This window comes from Sinohyriopsis cumingii, chromosome 11 (genome assembly GCF_028554795.1).
Source record: "Sinohyriopsis cumingii isolate HCF-2022 chromosome 11, ASM2855479v2, whole genome shotgun sequence".
In the NCBI taxonomy this organism is placed as follows: Eukaryota; Metazoa; Mollusca; class Bivalvia; order Unionida; family Unionidae; genus Sinohyriopsis; species Sinohyriopsis cumingii.
The window spans coordinates 65,495,450-65,515,075 of NC_142971.1; the positions used below are offsets into that span (position 1 = coordinate 65,495,450).

At 37.2% G+C, this 19,626-nt stretch overlaps 1 protein-coding gene across 1 annotated transcript in view; it reads left to right on the forward strand.

The window, feature by feature from the left end:
* Positions 1 to 18,525, forward strand: part of LOC149788595 (ceramide kinase-like) — an 82,400-nt gene extending 63,875 nt beyond the window's left edge. Inside the window, exons 11-12 of the mRNA XM_089974646.1 lie at positions 4,701 to 4,885; positions 7,430 to 18,525. Coding sequence (XP_089830772.1) covers positions 4,701 to 4,885; positions 7,430 to 7,535 — 291 coding nt within the window. The 3' untranslated portion in view covers positions 7,536 to 18,525. The remainder of the gene's footprint in view (positions 1 to 4,700; positions 4,886 to 7,429) is intronic.
* The last annotated feature ends 1,101 nt before the right edge of the window (positions 18,526 to 19,626 follow it).

Below are 19,626 nucleotides of genomic sequence, written 5' to 3' on the forward strand. Positions count from 1 at the left end.
TAGTCCGGAACGTAGTCGCTACGTCTTCAATGTTAGACTTGACTTCATAAGCCATTTTTCCGACTCGCAGGAAAATCTGACAATGACCATGCTTGGGAAGCGACGGCCCGGATTGCTAGAGTTATTAACAGGACAGCTCACCATTCCATGGCTAATGCGTTGACTGCTTCTGCCAACTTAGACCTCATACGACGTGATGCATGCCTGCGGTCCACGTCGCTCAAGCCCCATCATACTCTGGCTTTACAGATGACTCCGTTTGGGTCGCCTTTACTCTTTGGAGGAAAAATTGAAGAAGTTCGGAAGCAGGCAGTTCAAGAACTGCCCCTCCAACTCGCTGCCCAACCCTTGCAGGCATTTAGAAAAAATCAGCCCCTGCCACAGCGAAGGGATGATTGGCGGACCAGGGACAAGGGATCCTTACAATCAAATGTGCAGTATAGATCCCAACCCAGTGCCAGGAGACAACAGTCTAATCAAGCTAGGAGGCAACCATACAGAGGCGGTAAGAAACAAAGTTTCTCCGTCTTCAAGCCTCCTAACTCTAAAAAAATTGACATACCCTCTCCACCACCCGCGGACAGCCTACCTGTGGGCGGCCACCTCCTGCAATTTCAGGACCACTGGACCACCTTTTTTCCTCAGAACGGGTGATCCAGGTCATTTCGGAGGGACTTAGATTTCATTTATCGAACCCCCTCCCCTGTCCTCCTCTCCCCTCTTCACTGACGTACCGTCCGATCGGGAGAAGGATACCTTTCTACAACAGGAGATACGGTCGCTCATAGAAAAACGGGCAGTGGAGATCATGAAAAAAAAAAAAAAAAACGCAATCGCTGGGGTTATATTCCAGGCTGTTTCTTATCCAGAAGACAAAAGGCAAGCTGAGGCCGATCATCGACCTGAGTCATCTCAACCAATACATTTTACCACCGAAATTCAAGATGGAAATGGCGAGATCAATCCGTCTTTCCATCCGGCGGGACGAGTATGCCGTCAGTCTAGATATGACCGACGCATATTTTCACGTCCCTATCCACCCTGCGTTATGGAAATTTCTCCAATTCACTTACCGCAACATGGTTTATCAGTTCCAGGTCCTACCCTTTGGCCTCAACATCAGCCCTTGGGCTTTTACCAAGGTTATAGATTGCGTCGTCACCCGGTTCCGCTCGACTTCATCTACAGGGATGGCAGTGTACTTGGACGACATCCTCCAGAAACATATGGTAAGTTCTATTCTGCCCAAAGGCAGAAACGATCTTTTAGCAATTTTAGATCATCTAGGCTTTCTCGTGAACTGGGAAAAGTCTGATCTCTGTCCATCCCAGCGTTTTGTCCATCTGGGTATGGAGTTTCTCACCGATCTGAATCTGGTACGGCTTCCTCGGGCTTGCGTAATCCGGATCGTCGAACTCATCGAGTCCATTTCCAACAGGATGTGGATTTCAGCGAGAGAATTCTTGCAACTCCTCGGATTATTCAATGTGGCGGCGGACTTGATCCTGCTTGGCTGTCTTTTTATGCATCCCTTACAAATGACATTACTGGCCAATGGCACCACTTTTCAAGTCTCCTCAATCAAACAATAATGATCACGCCTGAGATACGATCGTTCCTGCGTCAGTGGCACAACCCCGGTTGGCTGTCCACGGGGATTCCTCTGGAGATGCCCCAAGCGGAGATAACGGTATGTACCGACGCCAGTACCTACGGTTGGGGTGCCCAGACTTCGCTACAGTCAGCGGCACGTGGGAGCCAGGGGAGAGGCCTCTCCATATCAACCTTTTAGAAATGAGGGCTGTCATCAATGCCTTTCATTTCTGGAAGGATCAACTCTCAGGAAAAACTGTCCTCATTATGTCAGACAACTCTGTGGTGGTGACTTACCTCCTCAAAAAAGGGGGCACCAAATCACCAGACCAGTGCATTCTGATCTGGCAGTTTCTACGTTGGTGCGACAACCTCCACATCAGCGTACAAATCAGACACATTCCCGGCAGACTCAATGTCTTGACCGACACTCTATCAAGGAAAGGTGAAGTCATTCACACGGAATGGTCACTCCATCAATCAGTCTTTCTTCGGATTTGCACACTTTGGGGGCGTCCGATGATCGATCTTTTTGCGACAAGGTGGAATCGCAAGTTACCCACCTTCGTCTCTCCGGTTCCAGACCCAGAGGCTTGGGCCGTGGACACTCTGTCAATTAGCTGGGAGGGGTTGTGGGCATTCGCCTACCCTCCCACGGTTTTGGTACCAAAAATAATCCAGAGGTTAAGGGGTCAGAACTGTCAGATGATTCTGATTGCCCCTCTCAGATGGAACAAGTCCTAGGTCACCGATCTTCTCGATTTAGCAATAGATCTACCCAGGAAGATTCCAACCAGCCCAAATCTTCTCAAACAACCGCGGTCACAGGTGTTCAACCCCTGACTGTCTTCTTCTTCACGCTTAAGGCTCTTGTCCGGGCAGCCTTGCAAGATGAACAATTTAAACCTTCGATTGTGGAGAGAATCTCAAGAACAAGAAGGCCCTCCACTCTGAAGGCTTACGAGGGAAAGTGGCGTGTTTTCAGGGACTGGTGCCATATCAATAACATCGTCCCTTTGAGTGTCTCAATCCTTCAACTGGCTGACTTTTTTCTCTGGCTTTTCGAGGAGAAACAGTTGGCCCCAATTACTATCAAAGGCTACCGCTCCATGATATCAGACACATTCCGCCATCATGGTAGATGTGATATTGGGCATAACAAAGATCTATTAGATCTTTTAGCCAATTTTGATTTCAGTCGACCAAAATCCCTCACCCTGTTTCTAAAATGGAATCTGTCCTGGGTTTTAACATGGCTCAATTCAGACCAATTTGAACCTTTAGCCCACACTTCGTTAAAGCTACTATCATACAAAACATATTTCTTGATAGCCTTAGCTTCAGCATGCAGGGTGAGCGAGTTACATGCCCTTTCCAGTGACCCGAACTTTCTTCAGTCCAAATCAGATGGTTCGGTGGTCCTCCTGACGCAACCAGGCTTTGTAGCCAAAAATAGGTTACCATCCATTGACAATCAAAGAATCATCATTCGCTCGCTCTCTTCCATAGATAAGTCAAGAGCAGCAGCCATGCAAGATCCTGTTTGTGCACTCAAGCACTATTTGAAACGCACAGAGGCATGTCGGGACACACGTAAGCGCCTCTTTCTTCCGGTCAAAGCTGGTAAACGGGATATCACCCCTCAAGCCCTTGCTTCATGGCTGAAGTGGGTTATACGCTCAGTGTACTCTGAGGTCTCACAAGATCAGAGTCGCCTCATGAAGATTACGGCTCATGAGATTAGAGCAATCTCGGCGAGCCTGGCGTTCGAACGCAATGTTTCGATCCGAGATATAATAGAAGCTGTTGGCTGGCACGCAGAGTCAACCTTCTCCAGTTTTTATCTCAGAGATTTGGCTTCGCAGAGGCAAACCTTGAATCTGGTAGGTCCGGTGTCGGCAGCCCAGATGACCACCAGACCCATTTAAAACAATCAGCACAGCCTATCAGCTTCGCTGGATTCGCCAGTGAAATTTTGTAGGTAAGAAGATTTCAATAACTATCTTCTTAACCGTATATAGGGGTCAAATATAACAGGACCCTAGGCTGTGTTGCTGATGAAATTAGGAGAACGGGTTATCGTTCAAATGGGGAATCCAGCCATCATTCCCTAGAAGGTACCCAGAGTGGAGGTAGGATGCTCAGCATTCCCTCCTCCTATCACTTATTCTCCTAACGTTAATGTGATCGGGGAAAGTATTTGAAGGAGAAAGCAAATGTTTAGTAAATTGTGTTTCTCCGAGAATACTTACCCGATCACATTACTTATAAACCCTCCCAACCACCCCGCTATGCGAGCATCCTCGTATAATATATATCGCTCAGCTTAAAAAACTAGTGACACCTGGCGGTAGCAAGGGGAGGTAAGGGGCAAGAGTTATTGCCCTTTGGTCTATATGCGATAGACCGAAAAGACGAATTTTCGTCTTTTAGTAGGGCTGGATTTGAGAGGTAGCAGGCTTATATCCCTAACGTTAATGTGATCGGGTAAGTATTCTCGGAGAAACACAATTTACTAAAAATTTGCTTTCTCTAATTCTACAGTTATCAAACTTTTTTGTTGGGTCTGCTTTCAAAAAATTTTTATAGAATTTTTGTTCAGCATTCACTATTGTGGTCAAGGCATAATTTTCCTTGCACAAAAATAAATAACATCAGTACTGTTTTCAATTGATTATTTAGTAAGCAAAAACCTAAACTTACAAGCATTTCATGGGTAAATCTTACCTGACATGACTCTTGTCTGTCAATCTCGATCTCTCTACTTGCCATTTCATACTCTCTCTATATACAAAATTTTAGAAATCATTGTATTTATCATGAAATGGGATGCTACCCTATTAGTTGCTGATAGAGAACAATATTCCTAAAAAATGAAAATTATCTGGAGCCCTGCATTATTACTTATTTTGCCCAGAATTATACCCGAGATCTTAAAAACCCATAAGATGTCTAAACAAAACATTAATTTGCATGCTTATTACAAGACCATGCTAAAACGAAACATTAATTTGCCGAAACATTAATTTGCCTAACTGTAATCTGACCATGGGACAGGCAGATCTTGAATGTATGTTTTTCTGAGCTAAATCTGTGTTTATTTTCAGTTTGATTTGGATTATGTGGAAGTCTACAGAGTGAAAGAATTCCGTTTCCAGCCCATCAGCTCAGAGGAGTCAGATTGTGAGACTGCTGTGAACGGGAAATCACATCATAAAAAGCTAAGGCCACAGCGCAACAGCATGTGGAACTGTGATGGAGAAGTCCTGGAGAATCCTGTTGTGAATGCTAGGTGAGTTAGTCTTCCCTTTTTGCATTTATCAGCCAGTGACTAGTATGCTTTCACACCGATAGAAAATGTTGTATGTCTTCATCATTTTCTGTCCAGGGGACATAAAGTGTTACTAATCCATCCTCAGTCCTTTAAAGTATTTCATGGATTGAAACCAAATTCAGTGTGAGGTTTATATTGACAATATGCAAGTGAAATACAATCTTTGTGTTTCCTTTCAGATTTGATATATGTCCCTTGACTTTGTTTTAAAAGTATTCTATTGCTTAACAAAACGCCATTTATGTTCCATAACTCATGAAGACCTACATGAATAGAAACCCAATTTGGCTTTACATTTGTGTTCTATAACTCATGAAGACCTACATGAATAGAAGCCCAATTTGGCTTTTCATTTGTCTTCCATAACTCATGAAGACCTTCATGAATAGAAGCCCAATTTGGCTTTACATTTGTGTTCTATAACACTTGAAGACCTTAATGAATAGAAACCCAATTTGGCTTTACATTTGTGTTCCATAACTCATGAAGACTTTAATGAATAGAAGCCCAATTTGGCTTTACATTTGTGTTCCATAACTCATGAAGACCTTCATGAATAGAAGCCCAATTTGGCTTTTCATTTGTGTTCCATAACTCATGAAGACCTTAATGAATAGAAACCCAGTTTGGCATTTCATTTGTGTTCCATAACTCATGAAGACCTTAATGAATAGAAACCCAATTTGGCTTTACATTTGTGTTCCATAACTCATGAAGACCTTAATGAATAGAAACCCAATTTGGCTTTACATTTGTGTTCCATAACTCATGAAGACCTTCATGAATAGAAACCCAATTTGGCTTTACATTTGTGTTCCATAACTCATGAAGACCTTCATGAATAGAAGCCCAATTTGGCTTTACATTTGTGTTCCATAACTCATGAAGACCTACATGAATAGAAACCCAATTTGGCTTTACATTTGTGTTCCATAACTCATGAAGACCTTCATGAATAGAAGCCCAATTTGGCTTTACATTTGTGTTCCATAACTCATGAAGACCTACATGAATAGAAGCCCAATTTGGCTTTACATTTGTGTTCCATAACTCATGAAGACCTTCATGAATAGAAGCCCAATTTGGCTTTACATTTGTGTTCCATAACTCATGAAGACCTTCATGAATAGAAGCCCAATTTGGATTCATATTTGTGTTCCATAACTCATGAAGACTTTAATGAATAGAATCCCAATTTGGATTCATATTTGTGTTCCATAACTCATGAAGACATTCATGAATAGAAGCCCAATTTGGCTTTACATTTGTGTTCCATAACTCGTGAAGACCTTCATGAATAGAAGCCCAATTTGGCTTTACATTTGTGTTCCACAACTCATGAAGACCTTCATGAATAGAAGCCCAATTTGGCTTTACATTTGTGTTCCATAACTCATGAAGACCTACATGAATAGAAGCCCAATTTGGCTTTTCATTTGTGTTCCATAACTCATGAAGACCTACATGAATAGAAACCCAATTTGGCTTTACATTTGTGTTCCATAACTCATGAAGACCCTTATGAATAGAAGCCCAATTTGGATTCATATTTGTGTTCCATAACTCATGAAGACTTTAATGAATAGAATCCCAATTTGGATTCATATTTGTGTTCCATAACTCATGAAGACATTCATGAATAGAAACCCAATTTGGCTTTTCATTAAGAAGACACTGGCCAAGTACAAATTTTCATTTGTTCATGTCAGAATTTGACAATAGATGTGGCCCCAATTTGACTGAAATTGTTGATATTCCATTTTGAAGCAATGTTTCTTCAATTAATATATCCACCAGATAAACCTTAATTAGCACATTCTCAGTTGTTACTTTTAACCAATTGTTATCTGGAGCTAGTGGTTGTATGGTACCTCTTAATTCTATGAGCTATGTGCAAGGAATATTTTAAGATTCACCTTCAAAAAATTAAAATATCTGTTTACAGTCAGCATACAACTTTACTGTTTAGTCTTCAGAAGAGAGAGAGAGAGATAAATTTAAATAATAGAACAATACTGGCTGACAATTAAGGAAAAAAATCTTGCCTATAATCAACTATTTTGTACTATTCATTTTATTTACTCTGTTTAGCATGTTCTTTAATTTTTAATTAGATTTTTGTGTTATTTACATCACAGTTAGTGTATAAGAAAGAACAAAAATCATTTAATGGCAATTGCAGCATCCTTAAAATATGTGCTTGTTCCAGTTAAAGTTCCAACAGTTTAGGAGAGACACTGAAGATGAATGACAGTGCTCTGGTACATTTATAACCTTGGTAAGGATTATTTGCTGAATGAATATTTTGAATGTAATCCAAGTACTGAGGCTGTACTGCACTTACTTTTCATCTATATGGTAACAGGTTTGAAGTCGTGGTTGCCCATCCAAGTTTGATGATTTCCAATTTGCACTAGCATCTGAACCATTAAGAGCATGTTGTATAAATCGAAAATAAAGTGGTTGCATGACTGATATAAATTTCTTTTAATTAATTCACAGGGTGCACTGCCAGCTTGTCAGACTGTTTGCTCGTGGGCGACCCAACGTGGAGAGGAGCAATCAGCACCATTCCTGCTGTGCTGCTTGTGAGAAGGGGGAGATGTGATGATATAGCGTGGGCTTCCACATTATCACCTTGGACATCATAAGGTTTTGGCCCTTGGGGATAAAATACAACTTTACTGTTTAGTCTTCAGAAGAGAGAGAGAGAGAGAGAGAGAGAGAGAGAGAGAGAGAGAGAGAAATTTAAATAATAGAACAATAATGGCTTACAATTTGAGGACCAAAATCTTGCCTATAATCAACTATTTTGTACTATTCAGTTTATTTACACTTTTGTGTTTTCAATCTGATATTCAGCTTTTCAAAACTTGCTCAACTTTTTCCAAAGCTTGCATAGTTTTACCATAGCCAGATGAGTGTCAGGCACATAGATTTTGTTGAACCATATATTTTTATCAGAAGCCATTGATCTCAGAATTAGTTTATTCTTATTGAGACATTTTAAAAAAGTACTTTATAGACTAAAGCAAGAGCCATTTTACCATGGTCAATAAATCTGAACTAAATTGCCCTTATTTAAACATCCAGTTATTGAACAAAAATGTAAATTATTAATTATATAGTCTCATTCCCATTTGCCAGGTTCTTTTTTAAGGTCTTATATCAATGGAAGTTTTAATCAACTTGTAAACGAGTATATACAGTACATTTGATAATAATGGAAGACAAATACATAGAATGTAAGCTGCACAAATATAATATATATATAACACAACATTTTTCGCTTCCAACCAATCTCCTCCCTAAACCCCTCCCCCAATATTAATCTGTTTTAGTTTTAGTTATTACTTATATTTAAAATGAAATCAGATTTAGTACTCAGAATTTTGAATTTTCCAGGCAGGATTTTAAAGCTTAAAAAACTTGGATTTACCTGGATTAAAACTTTAATCCCGGTAAATCATATGGAATAGACTTCCACTACACTGAGTATTTTGACTTCATTGTTGGCTTCTAATAAGCAATGCAAGTGATTATATAAATTAGCTAGGTCAACATTGGTATTACCTATGTGCAATGTATAAATTCATATATGAGCTAGCTACATCAAAACTAAATATAACATCAATGCAATCTATAATTTTGTTAAAGCTTCCTGTATAACCTAGCTAGATCAGATTTAATGTAGATAATAGGTAATGTATATTCATTACTTTTGTAGCTTAAGTGTAGATGTCATATGAGCAATGCAACTGTTGATTTTTTCCTCAAATTTATATTTTTTTTAATTTTTTTGGTACAGATTTTCAAATTTACACTTTGTTTTGTGATTTTTTCGTCAAGATTTTATATCATTTATATGTGTTTGTCCTTCCATGTTGTTTTCTATCTTTTTCTTTTACCATCAGGGAACTTTTTTTGTATAAGCTGTGTTTTAGAAGTACAGCTTGATTACACTGTTCTACATGGAATCATTTGTTGCATACTAATGCAACCTAAATTTCATTTTAATAATTGTTTAAAGTGTACATTTTCTTCCATGGTAAAGACTTGTTTAATGTGCAAGTACATTTTGGGCGCTATAATTACCTTTCTGGCAGAAATTAAATCAAACCTTGTGAACAAGGCTGTATCACTTTCTAAAATATCTCAACATGGTACTAAACAAAATGATGCTGTTGAATTGGAATTCCTCCTGATTTACATATATGTACCTCAACAGCTGTCAGCTTAATAATGTAGACTATTGACAATATATATAATGTACCTTGCACAACCAGCAATTTTTCATTTATTTTGTTTACTTCCCTCGTCTTGTGACAGGATTCGGTTGGTTGGAAATCTCTAACACATCTGACAAATGTAGGACAAACAACTTTTGTTTTGTCATCATGTTCTTTGCCATAACTATCATACATGATATGATATGGGCAGTTCTTATATCTGCAGTAGCCAGTAATCTAAATAGATTTTTTTTACCAATCAGCATTGTAGTCCTTGTGTCGTTTTATGATAGATCAGGTAATGTTCTGTGTAAATGGAAAGCTTGATCTTTTCTTGTCTGTATGTCATGGCATTATGAATGTCAAGACCACTTATCATATATACTCACTGCAAACTGCACAGACCCAGATCTGCCATCACATAATGCACCAGCAGGTCTGGGCCTGTTCAGTTCGTAATGACTAGTTTAGCAGAACAAACCACATAGACCCTGATCTGCAGGCACATTTACTCTGGCAGATCAGGATCTTTGTTGTTTGCAGTTTGACTTACAAGCAAGTACATATCGTATTTACAGATTTGGCTGCACATTTTATAAATTTCACTCTGTACAAGTGCATTACTTCTTGCCATAAGTTTCAAGGGTTATTTTGATTGTAAAAGAATGCTTCCAAAACTGGTGTACCTCCCATTTTGTTGTCCTGATGGTATTTATTTTGTGGAAATCTGTAATAATACAATATTTGTAAATTTTCTGAGATGTGTCCGTTCAAGCTATGTCTGCATTACAAGTGGCAAATAAAAGCGCTCCTCATAATTAGCCATGAGTGAGATGGATGAATTTTGGTAGCTGCTGAGGATGGAATACAGTATTTCTTCTTTGATAAATCCAGTCTGGTTAATTGTAAATGTGGTGAAAGTTATTAATGGGTTTGTCATTGGAGAAAGTTTTAATAAACAAATTTGCATACATTTGGTAACAGTTGATGTATGGGATTATTGTCAAGCCTGTGTTTCACATCAGAGAAATATGGATAGATAGGTGGATAGATACGTGGATATCATAAAGGGAAGAGCATATAATGCCCTGCCAGGATTTGACAAATTGTTGACAATGGGAGATAAGTGTTAGACAGGCTGTACTTTATCACAGAGATTTGACAAATTGTTCACGATGGGAGATAAGTGTTAGGGCAGTTCCAGTAAAACATATATCCCCCCTGGGGACGGCACTTCAAAAAAACTTCTATAGGAGGTTATGTTTCAAACTATTTTGATTCTGACAGTGGAAGGTTGGTTAGGAAAATCACTTCTGTTATGGGTTGTGTTAACAAAATGAGAAATCGCTAGTGGGGTTGTCAGAAAAAATATATATATATATATATATTTAAAATCGCATCTAACCCCCTCCTAATGGTCTAACGTGAATAAAACATTGGGTCAGAAAATGATGCCAGTACATGCGACTGCACGTAATTTCTACGAATTTGCGTACTTTTAAAGCAGTGATACACGTTCAGCAAATTACATCAGCATCACTGATATACAAAATGTGCTTTGCACAGTGTGCAATTTTTATTAAACTTTTAACTTTAAAAGTGCATTTCGTGATGTAATTCGCACTGCCGCAGCTGTCTCACAGGGCTTGATGCAGCATCCAGATCTCTGGATACTTCAGTTCGACATGAATGGCTGTTAAACTAAATTTGATTGGTTCATTGGGCCCTGGAACAAGCATTTTATGGTAGTTTTAGCCTTACTTTCATCATGGAAGTTTTACATATGCATGTTTCGAATAAGGGCCACACAGGAAACCAAAATGGCTGAATCACAATATGGTTTGTCCTCAGACAACGTTTTCAGTTGGCAAATACTGACTGGTGATAGCTATGATGACAATGAATTTCATGTATATCAGTCTGTTGGACATTGGGGAAAATGTCACTGGAAATACCAGTGTATGATTTTGAACCAAAATTGATGTTGAGTGCGAGTCCGATGTATGTGTTGGATGGACAATATGCCGGTTATATTTATTCAAGATAACCATGTCTGAACAAGCAGACTTTGGGAATGTTGGACTTTAAACCCTAATACAGCATTATGGAAGAGAAAAATCTGGCATAAGAGGCAGCAAAGCACTGATTCAAGGAAGTGAATCTTTGACAGAGTTCATGTTAGTAAAAACTGACAGAGGTCTCATAAATGCATATAATCACGCATATTTGGACGCCAATTTTTATTTTATTTAGGTGGGCGGTAAAATTCAAAGACTTGCCAGTTCTCCTTCAGTCACCAGCATAGTGGAAACGTGTTGATCAGTTAGCTGTGCTGATATTTACAATGACAGAATTTAGTGGCTGAATTCCCCCCCCCCCCAATCATCACCATTATAAGAGTACATCAAAAGAACATGCTGCAATAGCTGAGCGGCAAGATCAAAGGCTTTGACTGGCAGCTGGGTGGGAAAATCTACTGATATTTACAGTGCTTGACTTCAGAAGCCGAAAGACCCAGAGATGTACCTGTGGTCATTTATAACAGTACATCCAATAAACAACTTTAGCTTTCATTATTTTGTTCATTTTCGAGTGTAACGGAATAAGCAGTGCACGTGACCTCGGAATCATGACATGTTGAGACTTAGACTTGAATGAGTATTTTGGGGTTCAACAGCAAACTGACGAAGATTATAATGAGATTCAAGAGAGTGCTAAAAATGCTAGAACTGATAGTTTGGAAGGGACAGTAGCCATGTGTAGGAAAGTGTGTGATGCCCAGCTTAGTGCTTTTAATAAGACCTTCCTTGGATATAAAAAAATTCAGACTCACTCTGATGGACAAACAAGAGCTATGTCAGTATTATAAAGAATGTAGAAATTAAACTATGGCAACCAGTTGTTCTTATAATTTACATATTTTTCTGGGAGGGGACTGCAACTTTTGCTGGTGGGACTCATATTTTTACCAAAATGGGAGCCATGGACTCTTAGTTTTAAAATCCTAACAAGACCTTTGGTTCAGAATACCCATGGGGCCATACCTGTGAAATGTTGCACAACCATAAAGAACAGTAACTTGTTCAAGCTTGTTATGCATATGTGTTTCAGACAGCAGGCAATGAAAGGAGTTCACAGCACAGAATATTCATACACAGAAGAGGAGGATCATATTAAATTCAGAAACAATTAACAGATTAATGCTGATAGGGAACATCAGCAAATCCTCATACAATGTAATTAAGTGTGTATAGATCTCTAGTTGGCAGAACCACTACGGCAACAAAAGAATAAAGAGACAAACTTTTATGTCATGCAGATGTATGACCAAACAAAGTACATGTTCTCTATGTCCAAACATTAAATGATATTAAACATAAGAGACTGACTGATCATTGTAAACTCAAAGCAAGATGGATAAAATTGTCCTGTTTGTGTTCGGTTCTTCCTATGTATATTTTGATCATGGTGGTATTTTCTGCAGACCTTTTGGCACTTGGTTCCAAGCCAACATTTGGTATTTGTATTACAAATTGGATAACTAAAAAAAATATATTATCTAGTACACTACATTTTTAAGCAGTATCATTAACTAATGATGAAATTGATGAAGAAATACTTGATGTCATTCTGATATATGGATTCTTTACTACACTACTAATCTGTTCATACTGATTCTTTTTTTTTTTTTTACCATCTCCTTTAGTCTTACTGGTACCAGTGCTTTTAATAAAATTGTAACTTCTATTTTCTTGCGATCTAAATATTTGTAATGATGTGTTATTGTCAAAAGGTAAAATGTTCTTAGTATTGTAAAATCTAAAACTACTAATTAGCAAGGGACTAAAGGTGTACAAGATGTATTTTTGCAAAGTTGTAGAACTAGCACTCGTATTGTCACCACATATTCTACTTAAATAATAATATCATTATTTCTATATATTCCTATCAGTATTTTCCCATTGGTAGTAATTTTCTGATCTGATGTTGTTCATTTCTTGTGCAATTTTTACACATCAAGAATTCTCACAGTATCATTAAAAAAACTATGTAATCTGCACCAAATTGAGTTGTTTGAGAAGAAATTAATTTTTTAAGCCCAAAAATGACTGAAGCTATGAGTTCTTGCATTAAAGTCTCACATTAAATAACATTTGAAGTAGCCACGATAGTAGTTTAGGCTGCAACTGTACTAATTTCACCTCTGGTATTTCCAAATCTTGAATGTAATGGAGGAACATAGCTCCAAAATAAACACATCAATTTTAGAACTTGTTCATTGACTATGAATCAAGTATCTGAGTCCAACTGAACTATAAATTTTTAAATTTTTTGACAAAGTCATAATTGTTACAAATATTTATTACAGATGCATATCTCCAGATATTGGTGAATTTAGCTTGAATAAGTTATAACAGTTCTAGTTGGAACAATGAATATTTTTAACCCCAAAAATGTTAGAGAAAATTTAAGTGAGCTAAAATGTAAACTTTTTGGCAGTGTGTGATGCAGGATTGCTCAAGACTTTTCCATCTCATTTGCTCACCATGAAAAATCCATTTGTACCAACTGATGATGACTTTTAGGTAACTGTCAGAAAGGCATAATTGACGATATTCAAAGGTCTACAAAAATTACTGGGGCCCCCGAGTGGCCAAGTGGTCTAAAGCGCTCACCATTACGGATCACTGCCATCTCACCTCTGTCTGTGTCGGTTCAAGTCTCGGATTCGGTTAATGTGGTTATGTGAGAAAGCTTGCCAGTAGCTTCTCGTGGGTCAGTGGTTCTTTCCAGGGTTTTTACCGGGTTCTTCCTCCACCATTAATACTGGCCGCCATGTATAGCCTATCGTGTGCTGAAAAATGGCGTTAAACCCTACAACAACAACAACAACAAAAATTACTTGAGTCAAAAGTTATAAACTCATGCAGCTGTGGCAAAAATGATTGACTAGTACCTTTGCTGCTATTGCCAGAGTTGATTAGGTGGAGGAAGAACCCCGAAAGACTACCAACTTAAATTGGTTGATCTGTGACACAGACTCACTTGGTGAGATGTGCAAGTGATGTAAAAGCAAGCACCTTAGTACACTTGGGCACATGGAGCCTCTGTTGATTTGACGTTTATCTCCAACAGCCAAAGTCATTTAGACTAACCCATAGCCAGAAATTATGTTTTAAAAATATGCTTCTGTAGGGGGCAGTGTTTTTCGATTAAAACACATCTGATGGTGGATCATAATTTTTTTTAATTGCTTCTGTTGTGGGTTGGTTGAATTTGAAAGTGCCTTCCCCCCAGGGGGGTATATACTGGAACAGCCCTTAGACAGGCTGTACTTTATTACAGGGATCTGACAAATTGTTGATGATGGGAGATAAGTGTTAGACAGGCTGTACTTATTACAGTTGCAGTTTTTGCAAAAACCTCCATCCTTTCTAGCCACATAATGAATCCATTGCTTTGTTAGCTTATTGATTTTCTTTTCTGCAATCCAGTGGGCATTGGTATCTATTTCAACATTGCAACAAAAACGTTGATTGGCTACTTAATGTAATTTGTTGTTTAAAAGTAATAGTCTAAGAGGCATTATTGCATAAACGATTCCAGAGGTATTAATGTCAATCATGGTTTTAAAAACCTTCATTAATATTTTTGATTTCGCATCAATTTTGGATAAATGACAACAAGAGTACAAGGAATCTTCAAATAATATTTGTCCTTAATTATTTTTTTATTTTTTTTTGTGTGTGTACATGTATTTGTTTTTAAGTATTTGTGTCTAGATGGTCAGATTTAATCTCTTAATCTCTTTATCTACACGACTAAAATAATCTTGAAATATCCAGGATATTGCAGCAATCTATTTTTGAAAGTCAGCATTAATAGGTAAACTTTGTAAGTCAGCATTAATAGGTAAACTTTGTAATTAGTTTTCCATGTTATTTGATGTAACAGCAATAATTTTTACACATTCAGTAAACTCTAGATAAAACAAAGCCCAAGGAAAAAAATATTAAGTTATAGCCAATAATGACATGTGAACTACTGGAAGGGACTTTGCATTCTGTTTCCTAATATATGATATTTCATTACATCCAGCTTTGTTGTAGATAGAGTTTAATGTAGACCGGTATTGATTTATAATTTTTTTATCTGTAACATGTGGTAGAAACTTGTATGTAATATTAATAATTACTACAGTGAACAATGTAGCTTTGAATTCATATCTACATGGGGAAAATGTCAATGTGATTTGAAGTTTTACATTTTTGCTAACATTTTATTTCACTTAAGTGGAATAAAATAATCTGAAAGTTGCAAAATCCTACAGATGAAACATGCATGTTCAAAATTCAGGAAAATTTCACAAGGCAGGCATTTCATTTATTTATAAAACCCAATTCTACAAAATGCTTTAGTTGGAAAAAACATTCCATTAGTTTATGTTATATTTCTGTAATTTATATCCTTGTACAATGCAATTTTTTTGGTTTTAAGACAATATTAACCATACACAATGTTCCTTAACTAAACAAGCAATGCTAATTATATTTATTTGTTTAGGTATGTAACAAAATTGCCAGAATCGGTCCTATTAGTGTTCCTTTGCATACTTAATCAAATTAGCAAGCGAGTATTCATTATGTGTGCAAAGGGAGCCAGTCCCATTCCTTTAATTATATAACCTTGGAAGAATAATTAGGGGATTTTGTAATTTGTTTTGAAGTTGTTGCTGACATGTATGGAAATGGATGCAGTGTATCTATAACCTGATGATTACTGTCAAATCCATTGGCTTACTCTTATTCCATTTTTTAACCTGATGATTACTGACTCTCTGATTCGTGTATCTAATTTTATTATTGTAGCCCGATGATTACTGCCTCTCAGATTGGTTTAGTCTAATTCCATTAGTGTAGCCCGATGATTACTGCCTCTCTGATTGGTTTAGTCTAATTCCATTATTGTAGCCCATTGATTACTGCCTCTCAGATTGGTTTAGTCTAATTCCATTAGTGTAGCCCGATGATTACTGCCTCTCTGATTGGTTTAGTCTAATTCCATTTTTCTAGCCCAATGATTACTGCCTCTCTGATTGGTTTAGTCTAATTCCATTAGTGTAGCCCGATGATTACTGCCTCTCTGATTGGTTTAGTCTAATTCCATTTTTCTAGCCCAATGATTACTGCCTCTCTGATTGTTTTAGTCTAATTCCATTATTGTAGCCCAGTGATTACTGCCTCTCTGATTGGTTTATTCTGATTCCATTTCTGGGTCTTTGGATACTAATGCTGCATGTTCTAAGACAGTCTCTGCATGTTCAGGGTTTTCTTATGATTTTAGCACTGAGAGCCACAGAGAGTCCTAGTCCTGTTACTATAGCACTTCTGAAGAAATGAAAATCTACAATCATATTTTGTGCATTTCAAGGAGGCGGTCATTTATATTTGTTTCCCAGATGATTGTGAATGAGATTTCTTTCCATCTCTGGGATACATATTTTAGTGTGAAAATAACCTTTCACTTTGTGAAAAAAGGCTTCACAAGTTGTCGATGGGCACTGCATACAACATGAAGCTGTTAATGATAAATGTATACATAAAGCTGCTAATGAACATTGCAGCCAACTTCAGGTTGCTACTGAGGACTGCATACAGCATCAGGCTGTAAATGAGGACTGCATATAACATCAAGCTGTAAATGAGGACTGCATATAACATCAAGCTGTAAATGAGGACTGCATATAACATCAAGCTGTAAATGAGGACTGCATATAACTGCTGTTCTTTCAAATATTTAAGATCTTGTGTGGGTCAAAGCAAGAATGAAAAAATTGAGTTCCATTTCTGTACTTTAAAGTCAGAAAAATTAAACTTAAAGACCTAATAATGTTTCCTACCTTAAATATTCTCAGCATGTTTTTTCTATGTTTTCTAATTTAATGGTGTTTGTGTTTGTAATCATATCATTATATATGTTTTTTATCTTAAAGGTGTTGTCTAATGTTGTAAAGCTAAAGATAGGTGCTATATACAAAGTCCTCATTTTTATTATTATGTACTTGAAAGTCAGCAAGGATCACAAATGTCAGGCTACATGCCTTATGTACTTGAAAGTCAGAAAGAATTACAAATGTCACGCTACACCCCTTACATGCATGAAGCTCAGAAAGAATTACGAGTGTCAGGCTACACCCCTTACATACATGAAACTCAGAAAGAATTACAAGTGTCAGGCTACACCCCTTACATACATGAAACTCAGAAAGAATTACAAGTGTTGCACTACCCGCCTTATGTACTTGAATGTCAGAAAGAATTTCAAGCATCAGACTACATGTCTACACTCTGTCAAGGTCTGAAAGAATTACAAGTGTCAGGCAACATGTCTTATGTACTTGAAAGAAAGAAAGAATTACAAGTGTCAGGCAACATGTCTTATGTACTTGAAAGTCAGAAAGAATTACAAGTGTCAGGCAACATGTCTTATGTACTTGAAAGTCAGAAAGAATTACAAGTGTCAGGCAACATGCCTTATGTACTTGAAAGTCAGAAAGAATTACAAGTGTCAGGCAACATGCCTTATGTACTTGAAAGTCAGAAAGAATTACAAGTGTCAGGCAACATGCCTTATGTACTTGAAAGTCAGAAAGAATTACAAGTGTCAGGCAACATGCCTTATGTACTTGAAAGTCAGAAAGAATTGCAAGTGTCAGGCAACATGCCTTATGTACTTGAAAGTCAGAAAGAATTGCAAGTGTCAGGCAACATGCCTTATGTACTTGAAAGTCTGAAAGAATTACAAGTGTCAGGCAACATGCCTTATGTACTTGAAAGTCAGAAAGAATTACAAGTGTCAGGCAACATGTCTTATGTACTTGAAAGTCAGAAAGAATTACAAGTGTCAGGCAACATGCCTTATGTACTTGAAAGTCAGAAAGAATTGCAAGTGTCAGGCAACATGTCTTATGTACTTGAAAGTCAGAAAGAATTACAAGTGTCAGGCAACATGCCTTATGTACTTGAAAGTCAGAAAGAATTGCAAGTGTCAGGCTGCATGCCATGTGTACATTAAGGTCTGAAAGAATTACAAGTGTCACACTGTATTATTGGGGGGAAAAGGGTACAAAACGTAAACTCACTTGATCTAACATGCTTGTCATTGTTAACTATATTTGGGATCCTGAGGACCATTGTATGAAATTGAATTCAGTACATCATTAATATGCTGGACATATCTCTCAAAATGTAATGATTTATTCATTTAATTCCTGTTAAAAAATCAATGAACTTTTTGTCTGTTAATCTAGTGACCAATGCAAACTTTCATTATATTGTTAAATAGAGCATTAATAAAATATATCTTTTACATACATTTGGTTGTCTTCTGTTCTATACTCTATTACCATTCCAGCAGTGATAGTTTCATCATCACAGAATGGTAGTTAGTCTTAAAAGTGTCTTGCCAACCTAAGCCATTAAGTTTGTATTCCTACCATTTATTGTCTGTAGTTCATCAAATTCAGTTCTGTGATTAAATATTTCATTTTCGTCCTTAAACTTGTCATACTTGTCATACTTGAATAATTATAGGTTACTGCATTTGTATGGGAAAATATGAATAAGTTTTGGGATGGAATACTGCACGAACTTGGGAGTGCAGTATATCCATCCAACAAAACAGGTTCATATTTTCCTGTACAAATGTAGTTACCTTTTTATTATATGCTCATTTTTCTTATTCTACCTAAGGTTTAATTATATAAACAAAATAAACTAAATACACAAGCACATATTCATCATTACACAACAACATAAATCATGCACACATAACTCTGCCCAGATAAATTTGAGCTTAGTTGCATGCTAGACATAACTTTTGAAAGAAAATGCCATTTTGGTCTACTTGAAATTTAGCTTCATATTGTGAATGAGTGCGCATTGCAACAACTTTTCCATTTGATTTGGAATGAATAGATTTTGGTATTTTTGTCAATTCTACGAAATTTCTTGATTATGGACTGGATTCATCTGTGCAAATTCCACATGAAATATATCGGATTGAAGAAGTGAGGGAGAAGGGTGTTGACATCTGCAAGTGTTTCTGTTCTGTCATTGAATACTTAAAATCATAATGTGGGAAAAATAAGAAGTCTTTCAGTTGCAATTATCAAAAAGACACTATGGAATTTAATGTTTATTTCATTTTGAGTGCAGTAAGGAGGATGTAATTGCACTTGGAAATTTAGTCAAAATTAAAGTACAATTTCGAAATGTGTAATCAAGCTTGAGAACCCATGACATGGCTCATGTAGTTAGGATTTGCAGAACTAAGAAATGTAATTCAGGATGTAAAGTGTGCCATTCATATTACCATCTAAAGAATGCCTTGTCACTTGCATTTTATTTGTAGGTACCCATCAATTTTATTAAATCTAGCATCTCCCACCTAGACCTGAAACATTGTATT